This window comes from Dipteris shenzhenensis, chromosome 15 (genome assembly GCF_047967505.1).
Source record: "Dipteris shenzhenensis isolate YYH24624 ecotype China chromosome 15, Dip_SZ_1.0, whole genome shotgun sequence".
Classification (NCBI taxonomy): Eukaryota; Viridiplantae; Streptophyta; class Polypodiopsida; order Gleicheniales; family Dipteridaceae; genus Dipteris; species Dipteris shenzhenensis.
Window position 1 is genome coordinate 36,382,862 of NC_141610.1, and position 21,994 is coordinate 36,404,855.

The window sequence follows — 21,994 nt, forward strand, 5'->3', positions numbered from 1 at the left end:
AGTACGCACAATCGAGGTCCGGTCTATCTCATCCTTTCTCATAGGCGACCGCCAGAGACGAGGCATCACCCTTGATGTAGCACACCGGATCTAGAGATCGAGGAGACCACGCCCGCCCCCCACGTCGCGAGACAGCTCGACAAACATAGATACAAGAGCTTCTCACATCTCATCAAAGTGCCACTAGGTTACCTGGATATATGGAACCTGAGCATGTACTAGGAGTGCTAGCCCTGAGCGCCTGACACGCTTCTGTTACTTTGCTATTCTAGTATTTTGTTCACTAGCTGAGCATGTTAGCGTTTTAGCTTTTGCTCTCAATTTTCAACTTTTAGTTCTCAGCAAGGGTCTTAGTGAACCCTTTGCTTCAGCCCCCAGTGGCTTGTATGAGGTACTTCTTGGATTCGCACTTTGTCTCATAGGCCTGAGGCCTCTTGCAACGTTAATATATCTTTCTTTCTTTCTTTCTTTCTTTTTCTCCCTCTCCACCATGTGCCTTCATGGCTGGGCTCTAAGAGGAAGTGGGAGGGAGAGGGCAGGGGGACCTAAGACTGCGGAGTGGGCTCAGGAGGACGAGAGGCGGGGGGGTTGAAGAGGGGGTACTGTTGGGTGTTGGGTGTTGGAAGCAATGGAAGCTCAAAAATGGAAGCACAATGGAGAAACACGAGATGCTGTAATAGATTGCTGCAAAATTGAAGTGTGGAGGTTCAAGGGAGAGCCAACATAACAAAACCCTAGGGCTAACTGCCCTAACTGGACTAAGTGTCCTAACTGACCTAGATGGTACATAAACTAACTGTACCAATAGTCCTAACTGACTATAACTAGGACTACAAGGCTCATACCAAGGTAGTCTGACCCTATACCATCCCTACCTTACATTAAAATCGTTGACTGAGTCTACTGCCATTATCTGGACTGGCTTCTAGTGCACAAACTTGAGTCAAAAGGCCTTGCTGTCTGAATCACTGGCAAGTCTAAGAGATCGGATCATTAAAAATGATGACTTTTGTTATCAAGCTTTCAAAACGGAACCTTGTCACTGGCAATTTGATCTCAATCACTGCACAGAGCACCAACAATTTTATCCTTATCTTATGCTAGATGAGGGGCTAGAAGACCCCGAGTGCCGACTTCCAATGTCCATCCACCTCTGTCTTGTAAGTTAGAATGTTTTGCCTGTGAAAAGTTTTAGCAGTAGAGCCTCAAGTTGTAGTCCTGGATTTTAAATGTGAAATTCACCCTTTCAAAATAGAGCATGTGCATGACTTATCAATTCATGTTGGAGGCTTGAAACTGGAAATTTTGTCTTATATATTGTTTTTTTGCCTTGGGTGTGAGAATTTCATTAAAACTAAAGCCACGTGCATAAGAGAAGATGCATTTGTGTTGTAAGATTAGTTTGGGTAATGAATCATTGCCGAAAGTAACTGGTATTGTCTTCATGCTGCTACTTCCACAAAAAATATGAAGCCATATACTCCATCAAGCTCCAAGTTGTACGAAATCCTTTGTCCTTCCAATATTTACATTCTTAACGAATTTCATGTCCCCTCTCTCCAGCTAAATGGATTTCGGCGAGGTATATTGAACGTAGCTATGGAGCCATCAGTGCTACGCACTGCGGTTGTAAAAGGTGGCTCTAGCAGGCATATAAAGCTAGATCACAGTGCTGGTACAGATGAGGTACAAACTTGACCTTTTGCAATTAATCTCCACCTAATATTGCACTATATTCGCACTCTACATTTGCAGGCTTTGCATGTGACCTTGTAAATTGTTACTTCAAGTGCTAATCTATGATGAATTTATTGTAAATCAGACATATATTGAAGGTTATTTACAAGCCCTTCTCGATGCTTTGTTTAAACAAGAATATCTCAGGGTAAAAGTGGTTGATGATAAGGTACTCTCCAATACCCAGGATAAGAGACTCTATGTAAGGCTAGTCAGATGCGAGACTGCATGCATGTTGTTACGAAATTGAAGATGGGTTTATTCTTCTTTATTTGTACAATTGATATATTCTAGTCTTAAAAAGGTATATATTTTTCTTCTGTTTTTGTGAATGATGATTTTGTGCTGCATGCAGGTACTGATAAAGAATCTTCCACCCAACAGCATGCTTATTGATGAAATCATTAGATGCGTCAAAGACTTTCTTGTCAGGGAAGGCCTTTTGGCAGGCGAAACATCAGCTGCAGCCATGCATTCATTGCGTCGATTACAGGGAGAGAATGTAAGGTCACACTACAGTAGCTTTTGGCTCACTTTGCATGGGTATTTTCTCTAATTTGATATTTCTTGTGGTACCAGGAGAAACGGCTTGGTCCAGCAGTAGTGGCTTTGTGTGAGCAGCTTTTTGTTGTATTTGCTGTGCGTGCACTACGGAACCAAGTAAAATCATGGCTGCATTGGGGGGATCGTGACAGTAAGGTTCCCGATGGTACTGGTGACAAACAAAGCAACCAAGAAAATAATGTAGATGTACAGCACAACAGTGAAGCTGGGCAGCAACCGACAAGGAGCATAAACCGTGTATTGGGAAGTTTTGTGATGTCTAGTGCTATCGCATATGTAGACGGAAGATTGTGTCGGCATATACCCAATACACTAGCAAGGCGCATTGTTAGTGGATTCTTACTAAGTTTTGTCGAGTAAAAAATCATCAAGTTTGGAGCATTGTCGTTATATACTCGTGATGAATGTCCATTGCAATGGTTCGGCCTCATAATATAATCATGTACAATATGTGAGCTATGAAGGTTGACTAGCAAGGACAAAATCCACTGAATACTACAAGTAACCCTTGGAAGCACTAGTGCACATACACTCATTGGTTCTTTGTAGTCGATTACATGTATGGACCCCAGCTGTGTCAGGTGAAGTCCTTATGCCATTGTAAAGTCAACCCATGGTCAAATAAGCCATTGACTGAAAACTAGACGTTAAATGGTGCACTTGTTATGGTAAATTGAGCATTGCATGTCATCGCAAGGGCAAAGGCCATCTATTGCCACTTGTTCGCCAACAATGACATGTGAGCACCATTTAGCATATGCCAAAGGACATATGTCCTATTGCCTAGGGGTCACTTCGTCACATCAAATGAACTTTTTGTGCCAACCATGTTGCCAAACTATGATGTCATCAATGCCATCAAACCAAGTCCAAATGCTACAATTTTCTAGACAAATAGATATATATCATCTTTTCTCATGCTATCACACAAAGAACACATTATCATTAAAGCATCTATCATGTCATTGTTTGCCATGTTATCTACCACATCAATAAAGCTACATGATGCCATTGTTGCCACACCATTAATAGCATGGCTTATCAAGTGACATTACTTGAGAAAAAAAGTAGCACCTTGTTTTCAAGTCATAAAAGTAATTTCTCCTCATTGAATAAGTATTTCAGCATGAATTTTTGGCTCTAGTGATAGGGTAACAAGCCTTAATCTTCATTGTATAACTTGAAGTTTGACTACAAAGGTTTATGTTGACCTCATATTTTGGTGGAGAATATCCATGAGGTAAAGTTGAGGTATTGAATAGCAAGGGGTGAAAAAGGTGCTTGAAGGCAATTCAACATTTTCACATGTTTTGTGAAGAGCACTTACCACATTGTCAAAAACATGGCTTCTCAAGTCCCATCCTTTGAAAAAAAAAATCTCGTTGCTTTTTAGTGGTGATAGGGTGACGAGCCTTAATTTTCATTGTATGACTCAAAGTTTTCTCCTTGGCTTCATATTTTGGTAGAAAACCAAGTTATTGTGTTCAAGAACATGGGACTTGGGTGAGGGAGTTGTTTGAAAGGGATTTAGTCTTTTCACATGTCTTTTGAAGAGCTTTTAAGGTGTAATTTTAACCTTATTTTTCTAGCATTGTTTTACCATTTTTCATCATTGTTTACTACATAATTTAGAGTCAATTTAATATATAATCCACTTTCAATCCATTTTTCAATAGTCTCTCCACAATAATCAACATCAAATATCAAGACTTTTATGTCAAATCTTTGTTAACTTAATATGGGAGTTATGAAGCATTATTAATGACCATTTTGCTAGTTAGGTTGATGGCATGAACCTATAGTGTTCTAAAGAAAAAATGTAAACTGGCCTTATCATATGCATGGTTGTTGGAGCATCATGTATAAAGACTATTGGTGTGCCGAACACAAGCAACATAGGAACAAGTGGTCTCTCACCTACCAAGATAGAAAGGGTTCACAAGGCCAATTGATGCAAGAGTTCACGAAGACACGATGGACCTACTCGACCAATGTCGAAGTGGTACAAGACCAAGGTACCTTGGATTACCAAAGAGTTTGCATATGAGTTGCCCTTATCCACATAGGGAAGCGTTATGACATTTCCAAGAGTCGATAAAGGTGCGAAAACCAAAGCATCACCTAAAGATGGTGGTCTCCTAACGCAACAAGATAGTCGGGAGGCAAGGAGTGAGCTTGTGGATAACAACTTTAAGAAGAAGAGACTTCAAAGGATGGTGAGATTTCTTGTTGATCGGCAAAAGGTAAGAAGAGTAGGTGGAGGTAGGGGAAAAAGAGGAGAAGAGGTAAATCAATGATCTCTTGGCATTTCTGAGAGTGGTCTTAACATTGGCATTATCCTCCAAGGGGTGGTTGGGTAAGGAGAGTAGGTGAAGGTAGGGAAAAAAGAGGAGAAGATCCCTTGGCGTTTTGGACAGTGTACTCAAAACTTGGTATTATCCTTCAAGGGTTGCTTGTATCGATCCATCTCTACTCACCTACATCCTACAGTAAGTGCTAAAGGGAGCACAACATTATGAACATCGCCATGGTTTGCCCTCAAAAAGATAGAAGGATGAGGGTCAATAAATTGGCTATCATCGCTATATCCAACAATTGCCATAGTGTAGAATGATGTCCTAGATGGGTTCTTGAACAAGTAATATGATGTCTCCAACCCTCTTGAATTGCATAAACATCTCTGTCACCTCCTTCAACTTGGAGTGAGAAAATTTTCTATTGGAGAACACCTATGGGAGAGGAGATACAAATGAATACATCTCCTTGACCTTGTCTGTGTGGTGCCATACTTGTATCAATTTGTACATTTTGCATGAGCCAATATAATCTCTAGTGAAGGCAGTTGTCTCTAGGCTCTCCAAGCACTAATTGTCGATAATGGTCCTCTCCCCCATTTAGATCAATTCATGTATCTTGAGAATACCAAGGATGGACCTAAATCATTTGAAATGCCCCCATTTCACATATTGGGCTATCTTTTCATCTCAAGTCTATGGGATCCTTCCCTCTAGAAGGAGAAGAAATCTTTCCAAGGCTCATTCTCTAGTAGGAAGGCTCTCATGACAAGATTTCCTAGAGGGGATGTGCTCTAAATGTTTAGGTTAATGATGTTTGGTTCACCCTCATATGTATAGGTGAAATGAGGGTATTCCATGGTACCTTGGCTCTAGTATCTACTATACCATCACATCCTAACCGAAGGTAGTTCATGATTACATCATGAGGTGGTCGACACAAAAGTGCAAAACTCTCGTGAGGAGCAATATACTAGGCAGAAACCAAGAGTACTTGGTTGATGTGATCAATACCCTCGAAGACACATCTTCCTCTTGATGGACTTTCAAGAACCTAATTAATCAATGCTTTGATAACTTGAAGAAGATAAGAACATAGCATACGATGTGGAACCAAACAAATCAACAATGGATTGACCACAATCATCTTAATAATGAAAATGAAAGAGTTAGTATACATTATACTAGATGGTATGGATGAATGTCACCATGAACCAACCAAGCTCATGACAATCGCTTCATTGTCACGATCACTCTGATGCGTTTCATCTCGATCTTCTAGCTAGCTAATTGGCCATACTTGAAATCAACCAAGCTCAGAAGAGTCGCTTCATTGTCAGCATCGGTTGTGTGCACTTTGTCTCGATCTTGTAGCTAGCTAGTTTGGGCTATACTGGCGATGTGATGACTTGCTATTCACATGTGTCTCAGTGGAAGGTCATGCTATTTAGTCCTTGTATCATTGCTACCTATAGATTCATGCTAAGAGCAGGGCCCCATGCACCCACTAGAACCTATGGACCGGATACAGTCCCCATACGCACGCTCCCATTGCCCCGCGAATGTAGGACTGAGTACCATCAAAGATTTGGGCTCTGATAAGGCATTATGGGGGCTGGGCGAGGGCGCCCCTCGCAGTCGATGGTTTCAATTGCAGGCAATCGCCTTTGATGCGATCACTAGTCACCTCCACTGTCTTAGCACTAGGCTAGTGGACTGCTAGTGATTCGGTTTGGCCTAGCAATTGCCAGTCCGGGCCCGATGAGCAACTGGAGGCGATAAGAGACGTCCGCCTTCCATGGGGACTCCCACCAAACTAATCTAACCAGCAAATCAACGCCCAGCAAATCTCAAGCAAACGAAGGAACCATGCCCATCAAGGTGACTTCTCCATGGCATGGGCCCTGCTCTAGATACCCACTTTTGGGCAAAAAGCATCGTTGATAATCTTCAAGAGCTGAAGTGACCCTCACCTAATAAGGATGGTAAGTGAGGTGGAAGGTGTTTTGATGCAATTCAAGATCAGCATGACCATCATAATTTGGGTGTAGATGATTGTGCTTTTCATTGGCTAAAACTTTATTTAACATGATAATACATAACTTTTAAAAAGCTCTTGCAATTGGCCATGGTTGCTTCCACATAGCTAACTATTGTTTTAAAGAAACACCATTGCTATAGGGCTTCCAACTTTCAAATGGAAATTTGTATAAATTTAACAAAAGTCTTTCAATGGTATTGTTCTTTAAATATCTCTAGATCCTCCCGATAATCTATGCTCACAACATTGCATGGAGTTTCAAGTCCAATTGGTCCATTTTCATCCATTATCTTTGTTAGTGTTCAATGCAACACCTTATGGTCATCCATGTGATAGTGGGAACCTTTTTTGTGGATTGAAGACCATTGCAGGAGGTTGCTAAACCTTTGTGACCTTACATCCTCTAAAAATACTAGGGAATCTGTCCGACAATGATTGCAAATTTAAATGTGCTTGCTTCATGCCACACTATGAGTTAGTTGATAGCCACAATGTCACATGCTTTCCCAAAATTTTGTGTTGGACTAATGGGTCCAAAGAGATCATCTCCAAATTTCTTGACATGATTTTGGCCTAGTATTAGAGCAAGTAGCTTTGCTCTTGCTCTAGGGCTTATTAGTTTGTCGACAAATGTCAAAGTACAATTAAATTACGGCCACCTACTATGGAGTTATGATAAACCCACAAGATTAGATATATTAAAGCTTCTTGCCCTCGTCAAAGACAGCTCCTCAGGTAGTCACAAGTATACAATATGTTGGCACAACGTCTGGACGCAACATCGACATTTAACAAAGTCAAATTGATATCTTATCAACTACAATGGGGGGTTGATACTACATGAAGCTTTTAAGGTTTAAGAAATGCCCACCATTTCGTTAAAATTTTTGAAAGTCTTTCATAAGCATGCATTCTCACTCCGTATTACATTTAAGAAGGTAGCAAAGGGCTCAACTTTCCATCACTCATCAACGCTCAAGAATTTGAGCTCCAGGCGCACTTGCAAACATGACTCTAAAATGAATGAATAAGATTAATACAGTTTGTTACCTAGGAAAGACATCTGAATCGATTATCAGACTCCATCAAATCAAGACCTTATCATGGGTTGAGCACAATCTACATCAGCAACCCTTGTGAAAGTTTCAATCAAGATTAGGAAGATAAAGCAATGGAAAACATCATAAGCAATCGTTGTAAATAATCTGAAACGCAAATCAGAGAATTCTTAAATCATGAATCTTTGAAAGTATTTGTACAAGGTGAAAATGATGGATTGCCCCATCTGAGACTTGAGTGACGCTTCGAGCACAAATGATTCTTTGGTCCCACTGAGTAGAAGACTTCTATGTAAACCACTCAATCCCATCATAAATAAGCTTTTGCAGACGCACGACCACCATCCCCACAAGCAAAAGACTTGTTCACATTAAAGAGAATGTAATTTGATGCTATCAATGGATTACACGAACATGACCATCCCCACAAGCAAAAGACTTAATGAACACGATGCTATCAATGGATTAATTCTAGAGCAGCGAATGATGTCATTCTTTAACTATCCTTTCTACAACGAGGTCAACAAAAAAAATCGGACGTCATGAAGCAGCTTTATGAAAGGTTTCAAGACCAACTTTCTGACCCTATTCAATGTCTGTTAAGGCACAGTCACACAACTGGAGAAGCTTTAATAAAAACCTAACCAAAATAACTGATGGCTGCAGATTTAGTAGTCCAGCTTGTTTCATCTCATCCAGCACTGGCTTGAATATCCACTATGAGGCTGTTTCTCAACGATTTAGGATCCCAAAGTATTCTGGCTATACAAAAGTGTGTCAATGAAGAACATAACACTCTCAGAAACATGTAAAAGATGTTGAAGCTGAGCCAAAATAGATTTCCAGATATTTTTGATCGTTCAGATACCCTTGTGAATAACTAGCCTACTGAATCTCATTAACATCGTACATGGGCAACTTCAGTTACAGAGAAAATGCCACAATTAGCAAAAAAGTTCCTTAAAGATCTAAAAAAGGATACGCCCGCACTTGTAAATCTTTCAAAAACGTTTTTAAAAACCTCCTCTTTAGTTAGCAGCATACGATAATATTGGATTGCCTCATTAAGCCAGGCATCAATACTTGAATGTATGGTCAACAAGAGAGGTTTCAGGTAACAAAGATTTACAAACTAATACAGTCGGAAAAGCATCCTTACAGTAGCAAACTCTACTCTTCCCAGAGCATTTTTCAAATGAGAGCAAATGTAAAATCCTAGGCAGAGACCACCACATCACTTGATAGTGACATATCTGTTGGTACCATGTTTTGCCCAGTGATTCTTCAAGTCTAATGCAGTAGTAATGTCTATACCATCTCCTGCTAACCTTTGCAAGAGCTTCTTGAATGCACCACCACTCATTTTGCGGCCCGGAACTCGAGAGCCACGTTTTGCTGGATTCATAGGGAGAGGATACAAAGAAATAAAATTAGTACAGCAAGCTGACTGCCATCCTCCACTTCCCCACCTGTAACACTGCTGGTTGGTTCCAGTGCAAGAGCAGTAAGGGATTGGTGTAGATGATACATCATATGGAACCAAGGCTCCAGTATTATTTTTTAATCCTTCATCTTGCTTGTGCTTCTCCACTTTAACTAGTGTATCCTGCTGAATTTGCTGCTTTTGTTTTTTCTTTGAAGAGGACTTGGATCCTTTGATGTCCAGGCTGCTTACCACAGGAGATTTGCGTTTCTTAGGACTGTCCTTGTGCGCTTTCTTTCCCTGCTGCTTCACTTGCTTCTGCAAATTCTTGGCTTCTACAAACTGGACGATCTCATTGCCAGCCTTTGGAACAGGTTGTAAGTTTGACTCAATAGCAGGAACACTTGCAGCCATGTTGACCATCTGCATAAGCTTTGCAGCAGCTTCAGTGTTGTCCTTATCAGCTCTCACCATTGCAAGAGCTGCTAGTGCAGTATCACGCTCCATCCACGCAGCATTTCTATCTGCATATGCAACATCTCTTTGTAACAGAGCTGCATCACGTTCAGCATACGCAGTCTTCTTTTCTGCTATGGCTGTGTCTCGTTCAGCAAAGGCAGCATCCCTTTCAGCCACAACATCCATCAATTTCAAAGCAGGGTGATCCCTCAAATGATCCTTCAGATTATTTGCATCCAAATTAGCCCAATGGCGTAACCCAATTCTGCCCGGGTCCTCCATTCAACCTTACAGCCAATGATCTGAAGAAGGAAAAACCAGTCCTCTGGTAAATTCTGTCAATGAATTCTACACCTCGATTGTTTCCAAAACAAGTTCCAGTAACATACGGATATGCTTCAATTAGTGGATCGTATCGTTCTCAGCATTAATCCTGCAGAATGACACCGACACATTTTAGAGAGAAGCCAGACCTATACCCCAACCAATCAAGTAACCACTCTATGCTCAAAGTTATCAAAAGTCAAATTCAATTAGATTAGTCCCGTCTCTTGCAAGTGGCAACTTCTGGGAAAACTGATTAAGCAACTATCTCAGACAAAAAGCTAAGACATCCAGATCAACATCAGGAGCGAAGGAGGCAAAGCTGAATCAAAGCTGCATGCTCAAACTTACAATTCAAAAAGCACTAAAGGAGAAGGCTATCATATCTTTCAGCAAAGTCTGGCTATTCTAATCACTAAAGGAGGCTGTAGGATGGAAGAAAAAACTTCCTATTATTTGCTCTCCTTCAAGGGAATGGGAGGACGTGATTTGGAAAAGTCACCTACCTATCTGTAAGCCCCCGCATGAGGAGAGCATGGGAGAGGGGTACATAGGGCTTAGGTGGCTGCCATGTGGGCAGCATACAAAAAGAATGCACATGGGGCTACAACATGGGAAGCACATGCTGGAAATGAAAAATCAGCAATTCAGCAGTATACCAAGGCCATAATGGACAGCAGGAAGAAAGCAAACTTGTGCTTTAAGTGTGGCGAGAAATGGACCCCTGTGTAGAACAATCTTACACAACACTGGTTCAACCAAGCTTAGCATGATCATTGAACTCTCTGATGATGAGGATTTAGTTGACGCGACAGAGTCCTCGGATGCCTCTCATGATGAGATGGCAAGAATACTTGATTCGGACGAGGCTCCTGAAGGGAACTGATTTTCCTTTTAATCCGAGTGGTGCTACTGATCATGATGTTCATGATATACAATCACTTGACATTCAGCACACTTGTGGCATGTGAGGTCGTAGGCCTACATCTTTTCTTGTGGAGCATCAGGTTGCTATGCCTTTTCATGCACGTGAGGATGCTAGTGGTAATGATCCTGTGGACGAGGAGGAAATTCATTAGGATGCCCAGACAACACTCTATGCCATCTCCCTTCATGCTTTGATGAGTGCCAAAAGTGCTGAAACTATCAGATTGAAAGGGATGATTAATGGCAGGATTGTTCACGTGTTGGTGGACAGCGGTAGCACTCACAGTTTTATTAATTGCAAAACCTTACAAAAGGCGGGACTGATTGCTACTGAAATAAATCATGGGCTGAGAGGTAGAGGTGGCAAATGGACAGCATATGATCAGCAGATCGTTTTGCCAAGATGCACGAATCAAGTTCTCTGATGATTATGAATTTGCAGGTGATTTCTTGGCATTGGATATGGGCCCAATAGATGCTGTCCTGGGCTGTGATTGGTTGAAATTATTGGGCAAAATCAGCATGGACCTAAATGCTTTGTCACTCAGCTTTGTGCACAGAGGTAGACCTATAACATTGCATGGTATTGCAACTCCTAAATTGCAGGTCATTTCAGCAAGGCAGCTGCCCAAAGAGTTCAAGAGGGATTGTGCCATCTATGCAGGGCAACATTCCCCGTGTTGAGGAGTGCGACATGCAGAAATTGCTCTCAGAATCTGCTGATGTGTTTGCTGATATGCCTTCACAGTTAGCCCCAAGGAGAGAGGCTTTTCATGCCATAGTCTTGGAGCCAGCCCCTGGGTAGCAAGCCAATTAATCTCTGAGCGAAAGGATGTCTTGTGCTCATCTCCTTGTTTCATTCTGATTTGATGGTAGCCTGACCTCAAATCAATCTTAGTTAAAAATTGAGCACCCTTGAGTTCATCCAACAAGTCATCTATCCTAGGGATCAGAAACCTAATTTTGATATTGGCCTTATTCAAGACTTTGTAGTCAATGCACATGCGGTATGAGCCGTCTTTTTTCGTTACCAGGAGTACTAGGGATGCAAAAGGAGAAGTGCTATGAGAGAGAAATTTCTTCTCTAGCAATTCTCGCACCTGTGTTGCCACTTCTTCCCGTTCTACCTTAGAAAGACGGTACAGGGCCTTAGAGGTTTATATGAGTTCAAAGTGATGCCTTATAGGTTGACCAATGCACCGGCTACTTTCCAGGCACACATGACACAAGATTTTGCAGCCCCTTCTTTACAAATGTGTGCTGGTATTTTTTGATGACATCCTCATTTACGGCAAGGATAAGCAAGAACACATCAGTCATGTCAAGCAAGTGCTGAACTTCTGAGGTTACGTCAGCTTTATGCTAAAGCCAACATGTGTACTTTCATGGTAGAAGAGGCTGAGTATCTTGGTCATATTGTGAGCAGTGATAGAATTCGAGTGGATCCAGCAACGTCAAATGCATAAGGGAGTGGCCACAGCCACAGAATCCCACCCAACTCAGAGGTTGTTTGGGTCTTGCTTCTTTTTATAGGAAATTTATTAAACATTTTGCCAAGAGGGCAGCCCCTCTCACTGACTTGTTAAAAAAAGGATGCTTTCAAGTGGTCACAAGAAGCACTACTCAGTTTTGAGGACCTCAAAGACGCCTTGAGTAATGCACCTATACTTGTATGCTCGGATTTCTCATGGCCCTTCATTGCAGAGACAGATGCAAGTCGCAAAGGCCTGGGGGCTGTTCTGAGACAAGAGCATGGAGTTATAGCTTTCGAGAGCAGACAATTTGAGGCCAAGGAATTGAACTATATACCTAGATGAATCCATGAACATTCCCAAACTCATCCTCTAAAAACACAACATAGTGCAGTTTCAATCTCACGAGAGTCACTCATAAGATTGAGAACCATAAACTCCATCATGCATAGCAGGGACTAGCTACTATGACATCCCCACTAACGTCATTAGCGCCCAACAGTGGGTGTAGACCATAGTATAAAAGTATGCTCTCACACATACAAATCCACACACCCACACATACTTGAGCATCCATTTATACAAAGTCTTCGTACTGAGTTTCTGTCGGCACTCCGGAGATGAAGGGCAAACTCAGCCATGACGAAGGCTAGCACTAAAGGAGAATGCTAATCAAAAAGTAGTCCAAATCTCTTCATTCAAGCTACAACTGCTTGTGAAGTCTAAACGATTTCATTTTAGTCTCTCCCAAACGAGCATCTAAATCTAAATCTAGCTGGTAGGGCAACGCACCATTTAAGATAGAAAGAATTATCGCAATACCAATCCAGGAACATTCCCAAACTCATCCTCTAAAAACACAACATAGTGCAGTTTCAATTTCACGATAGTCACTCACAAGGTTGAAAACCATCAACTCCATCATGCATAGCAGGGACTAGCTACTATGACATCCCCACTGACATCATCAGCGCCCAATGGTGGGTGTAGACCATAGTATAAAAATATGCTCTCACACATACAAATCCACACACCCACACATACTTGAGCATCCATTTATACAAAGTCTTCGTACTCAGTTTCTATCGGCACTCCGGAGGTGGTCCATTGATCGGTACAAGGCAAGGCTGGTTACAAAAGGATATGCTCAGAAAAAGGGCATAGATTATGAGGAGACTTTTGCTCCTGCATCCACGATGACAACCATCAGGTCAATTATAGCCATGGCTGCAAATTTTGAATGGAATGTTCATCAGTTGGACATTAAAACAGCTTTCCTTAATGGAGACTTGTTGGAAGAGGTTTATGTCAAACAACCTCCGGGCTTTGAAATTTCAGGAAATGCACTTCAGGTATGCAAGCTGAATAAAGCCTTGTATGGGCTGAAACAAGCCCCACGTGCATGGTATGCCAAAATTGATGCCTTTCTGACCAGCAAGGGGCTGCACAATAGTCCAACTTAGAGCACCCTCTACATCAAGAAGGATGGGGGGGATATTCTGGTCATCATTCTTTATGTAGATGACATGCTGCTCACCGGATCAAATGAGGAAGTAATTGCAGATTTCAAGGCCCAATTGAAAGCTACATTTGATATGTCAGACTTGGGCCTATTACATTTCTTTTTGGGGATCTAGTTTATTCAAGAGAAACGTGGCATTGTTATGTCTCAGTCCAAGTATGTTCAAAAGCTCTTGGACAGATTCAACATGCATGATTGCAAGCCTATGTCCACTCCCATGGAGCCGGGGCTGAAGCTTACAATGCATGATGCGGGTGAATCAATTGATGTCACACTCTATAGTTAGGTTGTTGGATGCCTCATTTATCTCTACAATACACGACCTGATATTCAGTTTTCTTCTCAGGTGAGCAGGTATATGCACAGCCCAAAGATTATGCATTGGCAGGCTGTAAAACGCATCTTCCGTTACTTGCAAGGTACAAAGTCTTTTGGCTTGATGATTCCCAAGGGGGGTGACTTGCAGATGCATGCTTACAGTGACTCAGATTGGGCTGGAGACTATGATACTAGGCAGTCCACCAGTGGGAATTGTTTCTTTCTAGGACATGCTTGCATTTCTTGGTTGAGCAAGAAAGTCTACAATGGCTACCTCCTCATGTGAAGCTGAGTACAGGGCAGCTTTCACAGCGACAGTTGAATGTGTTTGGCTGCGTTGTTTATTTGCTGATCTTCATCTTTCATTGGAGGGTCCTTCTCCGATTCTCACTGATAGTCAGAGTGCTATAGCAGTGGCAAAGAATCCTGTGTTTCATGCTCGCACGAAGCACATTGAGGTTCACTATCACTATGTCAGAGAGAAGTTGCATGCAGGAGAGACCAGTATGATCTATGTGTCAACACATGACAATGTTGCAGACATCTTCACCAAAGCACTTCCACGTGGCATTTCGTAGTGCCCTGAACTTATATCCTTTTGGTGATTGATCATTTCCTTGTACATGACATTGGCACTGCAGGGGGGTGTTAGAATTATTATTATAATTCAGCAGTGACCAATGTAATGTAATAAGTAGGTTAGGGGCACTTTTCCCTCATTTAGAGGTTTTTCCCCCTAACCACAGTTAGTTCACTTACTACGGTTAGTGAAGGATAAGGTTTTGTCACTTAGACAAAACCCATCCCACTTCTTGTATTAGTCACTTCTTCTATTGCAAGCACTACGTTCAGCTCTCTTGCTCTCACACACTCTCTTTTTGTAACAGTAACACCCGCTAAATGACACTTCGGGCCAACTCCAACTCTACCAACTCCACCTCTACCAAAGAGAGAGTCCATCAGCTCCCATCAGAAGCTCTCAAAAACATGCCAAAGGCATCCCCTTAAAGCTCCAAAGAGAGCAATTGATGCTATCCAACCTATCCTCCTGAGCAAGCATGCCAAAGATGTCATTTGGATTATTCTGTGCCATCTTGAGCAAAAGACAAAGAGACAAAAAAACTCACACAAGTTCACATGCTCTGAACACTTGCATTGAGGATGCACCTCAAAAATGTCCACAAGACTCTCTTGCTGGGAAGTGTATTGCACCCACACAACCTCTGCCCAAGCTTAGCCAATGTGTGGCTCAACAAAGCATCAATCCCTGTGAACCAAAACAGCAAATATCTGAACTCAATGGGCTGTTTTTGCACTCGCGTGTGCAACAACAAGCTGTCCCTTGACAAAACTACTATGACCAGGTTCAAACCAGAAAAAATGACAGATCCAAAAGCCTAAAAACAGCCAGCAAATGAGTCTACCTGCTGGTAAACAGTAAAACAATCCCAAATGACCTCGAAACACATGCTGCATGTGAAAAGCAGGTTCAACCAACCTTGAAACTGATTCTACAGGTCCAAAACTTTCAAAAGAGCAACCAAAATTCTTCAGGAAGAGTCGCCCTGCCTGTAAGCAGTAAATAATCTGCAAAAGAAAAGTCCGACCTGTGCTGGGATAGGGTAAACAGCTTCAAAAGTGCCAAAAATGCAGCCAGCTGTGTAGAAATCTGCACCGGAGAGCTGAAATAGGGCTAGAAACCAAGTCACATAGCAGGCCTCTTGTTTCCAACAGCAAAACAACTCAAAAATAGTGCAGAAAACAGCCGACCAGCAGAAAAAAATTCAGAGAATGCAAAACTGCTCCAGCAGGCTCCAGAAACAGGCGCACAGCAGCAGATGTGAATATTAAGCTGGAAACATGTCAAAATGCTGTAAAACAGCTCCAAATCTTGACAAAATCTGCTGCAACTGAGTCGTCCAAGCTGGAAACAGCTCTTGCCCTGGACAACTCCCAAATGCAGCCTGTCCTCAAAAAAGAAATGGAGGCTGTAAGTTTTTGCGACAAACAGCTCCACAGGAGCAGGGGAGGTTCTGGGAGGCAAGGGCAACTGGCTCTGATACCAAAAGTTGAAAATGGAAGCGAGTGTGAAAGAGAACACAAAGCTGAAGGAAGCTGAAATGAGATTGCAGCAACAGCAATCAAAGAGAAGACTAAAGTTCTCATAAATGATAAAACCTAGGGTGGACCCTAACTACGATCACGAAATGTGTGGTGACTAACTCAACCTCTAACTGAGGTTAGATGGAAAAATCTTGTACAGGGAAAAAGTGCCCCTAGCATTTGGCCACTACTTTAGAGATACGAACATTTCTAACAAAAAATGACCAAAAATAGTAGCCAATGACAGAGGTACCTACGAGTGTTTCCAGCCATCGAATCCTATGCTTGGTAAGGCTAGAAGAACTCCAACACCTAGAAGTCAAAAGTGCACCTTGCATCTACCATACACCCCCAGCCATTTAGGCATGATGGCATCCTGCTAACATGGATATGGCATTATCATGCTCAGAATGCTCAAACATGGCCTGCTCAGTGCTTGCCCTTATCCTAGAGGGTTGAGCTAACCATCTAGTCAGCTTGTTGACTTTTGTGCTAGCTCAACTAGTAGTTGATTTTGCAAGAACGTCCTCAGCCTAGGATTATGTTTAGTACAATGGATGGTGCACCCATGAACTAGCTTGCACATCCACAAGGGTGAATGTCTCCCTTGAGCTCCCATAAACCATCCCCCTTGAGCTAAATATATGCTCATTCTAGCCAGCTTGGTGACCTTAAGGCTAGCTGATCTTGTGAGAATGCCTCCTACCTCAGCCACGGAATATGTTTTGTACAATGGATGGTGCATCCATGACTAGCTTGACATCCACAAGTTGAACGTCTATTTTAAGCTCCCACAACCCTAGTCATCCCCTTCCAGCTTGGACTTGCCATCCTCCCCTTTGTGCTCTCCTTCCCTTTTCCCTTCCCTTTCGCCTTCATCTTCCTTTTCCCCTCTCTTTGTCATCCCTTACACTTCCCCCTCCCCCTCCGAAGCCTCTCTCTCTCATCTTGGATTTCCATCAGCCTCTTCCCCCTTTTTATAACCTTGTCGCTTTGCCTCTTCCCTCAACCCCTTTCCTGTTTACACCTTTTCATCTTTCTCCCGGCCATTTGATCAAAACAAGTTCTTGAGAATTTTGTTCGACTCGAGAAACCGACATCCGAAGGTGACGATTTGGTCTAGCCAAAGGAAATCACATGGTAGCTTCCTCATCACCCACAGCCATCTATATATCACATTTTATGGAGGCCAAGCAACACATCAAAAATGTAGTACATGAAAATTGGTTCTAGGCGAGCCTAGCATTGGAGGGAGACCACCTACATGATGTGACTTTTTATGGGCAAGGCTTTCCTACTAGCTCATTCCCATCAAGACTATTTAGGTCCTACTCCAAGGAAGCTCAATCAAAAACTTATGTTATAATCAATACAAAAGCAGAGAGAGAGAGAGAGAGAGAGGGTGGAAGAGAGGGAGAGAGAGAATGCTGATGACGATGATGAGGATGATAATGAGTTTTAACGAGCCACAAGCCAAGGACTCTAGAGAGGGGGAGGAGGGGGGGAAGAGAGAGAGAGAATCTCAAGCTATTTATTACAAACAAAGACATGAAACAAAAATTGAAATCAAAGGAATATGAAACCTAAGAATAGTTTAACAACAAAAATAGTACAATTTCAAAGGCTAAAAACTCACTTCACTTTGAATTTTGCATTTGATGATCCTAAAAATGTCAAAAGCCAAAAGCCCAGATCTATTACGTCTACAACACAAAACAAAATTCACCTCCTTCATTGTTTGATAGCACTTTAGTAAAGTTCTTAAATTGCTATATTTTCAATTGAGCGAACCTAATATGATGTGAAGTACCCTCACTTGTCAACCCATTAGAGAACTATATAGTTGAGAAGGGATCACACCATATTCAAGTCATATTAGCACATTTCAATCAGTATGTGGCATTCTTTATGATATTCAATTAGCATATTCATGACGCTATACATCATGAATATATAGCATGATGAATATATAGCATGATGCTATATACCAAAGGGTTGTATAGACCCTCAATAAGACTAGCATACATCCAACCTTATAAATTGATCAATTTTAAAAACACAGGGAAGAAGCAAGACCGATATACGTGAGAGAGAGAGAGAGAGAGAGAGAGAGAGAGAGAGAGAGAAGGGAAGACCCAATAAACCCATTGAACAAGAGAGCATGAATGCCCTTGGGCACTCATGGTGTGTGGGTGTGGTTCATGAAAACTCTCTCTCTCTCTCTCTCTCTCTCTCTCTGTCTCTCTCTCTCTCTCGGGAAACCCAAAGGAAATCACACTTATCGACTTCCGAGTTTGCTCAAAGCACGCCTCTAGGGAGGCAGTGCTAATAAGGATGGAAAAGAAAACTACTTCTTAAGCAAAGCATAAGCTGCCACTGGGTTTCAAAAGATTCTGAAACCTTTTTTTAAAACCTGCAACTCCTGGAGGTAAAACAAGCCTTTTCTCCAAAAGCCAAAGTGCAGATTTGTGAGAATTAAAAGATTCCCAATCCTGTATATGAAGCGAAAAATGAAGACAGTTCCTTCCATGTCAGCGCAAATGAAATCAACAGCACTAACAGTGATAACAGGTGAAACCTATATGGTAACATACTGCATCCCTGTCATTGCAGGAGCAAGAGCTTTCTAACTTTGCTGTACTCGTGCATGATTGCACAGAAAGAGAGGATTGTGTGTCTCTCCTGCACCCTTGTTGCGTACTCTAAACTTCTCTTCGCAACGGTCGAATCGAGAGAAGACAGAGAAAAAAGTTGGCAGCAATTTCGTCGACATAGGGCTCACAAAAGACGACGCGGATGGCGAGATCTCGTGCGACTGCTTGAAAAGTGTTAACGAGGAAAGGACCGGGAGCTTCTACTGGGAGCTATTAAACTTACCAGAAGTCGACCGGTCTGGGTCGACACGGAAGCATCCCGAAGATAAATGGAGAGGCGAGTAGCAGGCAGGATCAGCGTAGGTCGGGGGGGAAAGGGCTGGAGAGGGGAAGGGGTTCGCGAAACAGAGCTAAAAAAGCAGGCAATGAGGAGAAGGGGGGGCAAAAGTCGAAGAGAAGAGCGAAGGGGAATGAGAGAGAGAGGCAGGCGGTGAGGCAATGGAGAAGTGAGGCGAGGGGGAGGGAAGGGAGACGCCATGAGAGAGGGAGAGAACCCTGTCTCTCCCTCTCCTCCTTTCAATTTGCCCTCTCTCTCTCGCTCTCTCTCTCTCTCTGCTCTCGCAGGTAGGTGTCGTTCTACCTCCTCAACTCGTTCCCCCCTCCTCTCTCTCTCTCTCTCTCTCTCTCTCCCCTCTCTCTGTCTCTCTCTCTCTCTCTGTTTTCTCTCGCATAAAGTCTCTCCAGTGGCGCTCTCTCTCTCTCTCTCTCTCTCTCTCTCTCTGGTTAGGAAGGGGATGTGTGGCAAATCGGGGTGGCATGTGATGGAGAGAGAAGAAACCGGAAGGGAGAGAAGGAGAAGGAGAGAGAAGACGAACAATAGAAGAATAGGCCTTTTACGTCACACAGCACATAGCAGCAGGAAGTAGGGAGGGAGGCGGGGGGAGAGAGAGAGAGAGAGAGAGAGAGACACACACACACACACATACAGACATACACAGACGGACAGACACGGACAGAGAAACAGCTCCCCACATCATGTTGGGAGGAAGGGAGGAGTACCTATGCATCAGCAGCAGCAGAAGAAGCGAAGGAGGGGCGCCATAGCCGGCAGCTGGAAGGTGCTTTGGTTGTTGGGGTGTTGTGGTGAGCGCTGCTTCTTTCACCTGCATTCCCTCATGCCCTCTCTCTCTCTCTCTCTCTCTCTCTCTCTCTCTCTCCCCCTCTCTTTCTCTTCCCCCCCTCTCTCTCTCTCTCTCTCTTTGTATCCCCCCCCCCCCCTCTCTCTCTCTCTCTCTCTCTCTGCTGATTTGGACCTCACACAACCTTAGCCCTTAGTTCCCTCACTAAGGGTACGTTCACACCACCCTCCACCTTGGCGTAGGAAAGTGGTTTTGTTCACACCAACCCACATTCATATGTCTCAAAACACTACCATAGTTTCACAAGAACTTTGATTGGCCGATTATGCTCTCTGGGACAGATGACGGAGGGAGGTTCGATCAGACCACGCTAACAGGAAAATGGCATGAATGGAGCTGAGTGGTAGTCTTGGGCAGCCTTCCTATCTCAAACACCTTTTTCAGCATCACGTCCAAGCCCCTATTTGATATTGGACCAAATAGGATTACGCTAGGTCGATGGTCTGAACCCCCCGATAAGCTTAGGGTAGTTTCACACCCATCCACCCAGGAGTCTCACCCTAAGTGGCACCCGAGTCACACTTTGGGACCCTCTTCTAGGAAAGCTAACGCACTTGCCAGGTAGTATATATGTAGCATTTTCTATATAACCAAAGCCATCTACCATGTTGGGGGACACACAAGTCTTCTAAGTGGAAATGGAGGCAGACAATGCTTTTGGGGAATTCACCAGTCCACAAACAATTATGAAACCCCACACACTAGCTTGGGCACAAGGGGAGTACCCAGCCACATGTGTAACAATGATTTGATATATAGCTTGGCCAACCCCAACCATCCGTAATATGCACTAACAAGGGGGTTAATCCCTACACATGCCTTAGTACACTGTGGGCCATCCACGCTTCATTATTCCACGATAAAATGTCCACTCTCAGTGTGTAACCACACTCTACCCACCCCTTCTCTCCCATGAACAAATATCAAGCAATGCATATCGTCCCTAAGGGACTCATCAACACCATCCCCACCAATGAGCAACTAGTGATAGCCAAGATCTCATTTCCAACTTTTCAAGCCTACATCAACCAATTTCCCTTTTGGACCATCAAGGTTGCAAACATGGGCTAAAAACATGTCAACTTAGAGGAACTTGAGAGACAAGCACCTCAACAAGGGCCTACAGCACTATTCGTACAAGAAGGAAATGAAACCAACAACCTTTACTAACAAGGTTACACATTAACTACTCTATATCAACCAAAGAGCTACTACCCAAAGTACTCAATTGCACACATGAATCTTCATTTGACAATTCCAACACACACCCAAGCCCATTTTTCAGTTGATCCTTCAAACACTAAAGATTAGTCTCAATGGAAAGTCTATTGTTTACATATCTCCTTCAAATTGGTGGACTTTTTAGCCTCCGCATCACACAAAAACATTGACATTATCTCCTCTCTTCGCTTCACATATGCTACCTTTCAAAGCTTGCTATTCTAAAAATAGGCTCCACCAACCACATGTGCCCATTAATGGCCACCTTGCACTTCATCAAAACCATGCAACAAAGCTTGGAGGATGTGATATGCATTACAAGTCAATAAAGCATTAGCCTTCTCATGGATCTTAATACATTAAAAACATAAGAAGAACAACAAAGTGAATATAGCAATTGATAAGGGCATCTACACTATTGAGGAAGAGTACATGCATTTGTATGACAAGGAGGAGACACAAAGAAATTGTGCTACAAGACACAATGCAAGTCCTTGTTGGGATGTCCTAGTACTACCTCAATGCACAGCGAGCAACATGATGTTGAGCTCGAGTGAATTATATGCAAGGCTTTAGGCAAGTGAAAAGTAGCTTCCACAATCATCAAGGAGCCACAAGTTGAGGGCACTCCAATCAATGTGATAGCAAATTGGAGAAGGCATGTGCAAGCTTCAAAAAGATACAATATGCCAAAAGGAAAGTTATATTTGCCATGAAAATATATGGGTAGATGAGTGA

General features: G+C 42.7%; 2 protein-coding genes across 5 annotated transcripts in view; one reads left to right on the plus strand and one right to left on the minus strand.

The window, feature by feature from the left end:
• LOC147893744 (vacuolar protein sorting-associated protein, putative (DUF1162)) overlaps positions 1-3,278 on the plus strand; it is a 215,327-nt gene extending 212,049 nt beyond the window's left edge. Inside the window, exons 33-36 of the mRNA XM_087385903.1 lie at positions 1,564-1,686; positions 1,823-1,906; positions 2,093-2,239; positions 2,317-3,278. Coding sequence (XP_087242029.1) covers positions 1,564-1,686; positions 1,823-1,906; positions 2,093-2,239; positions 2,317-2,661 — 699 coding nt within the window. The 3' untranslated portion in view covers positions 2,662-3,278. The remainder of the gene's footprint in view (positions 1-1,563; positions 1,687-1,822; positions 1,907-2,092; positions 2,240-2,316) is intronic.
• Positions 3,279-8,577: 5,299 nt separating this feature from the next.
• Positions 8,578-20,031, minus strand: LOC147893746 (uncharacterized). 4 transcript variants are annotated; one of them, XM_087385764.1, is made up of 3 exons: positions 19,120-19,814; positions 15,307-15,406; positions 8,578-10,009 (listed from the first exon to the last, which is right to left on the minus strand). In XM_087385764.1, the coding sequence occupies exon 3, from the start codon at positions 9,856-9,858 to the stop codon at positions 8,929-8,931; it is 930 nt and encodes a 309-aa protein (XP_087241890.1). In that variant the 5' UTR covers positions 9,859-10,009; positions 15,307-15,406; positions 19,120-19,814; the 3' UTR covers positions 8,578-8,928. The 4 variants fall into 4 exon arrangements, with proteins under 4 accessions (XP_087241890.1, XP_087241889.1, XP_087241887.1 ...); XM_087385763.1 differs by having other exon boundaries at positions 15,267-15,406; XM_087385761.1 differs by lacking the exons at positions 15,307-15,406; positions 19,120-19,814 and adding an exon at positions 19,896-20,031.
• Positions 20,032-21,994: the final 1,963 nt, after the last annotated feature.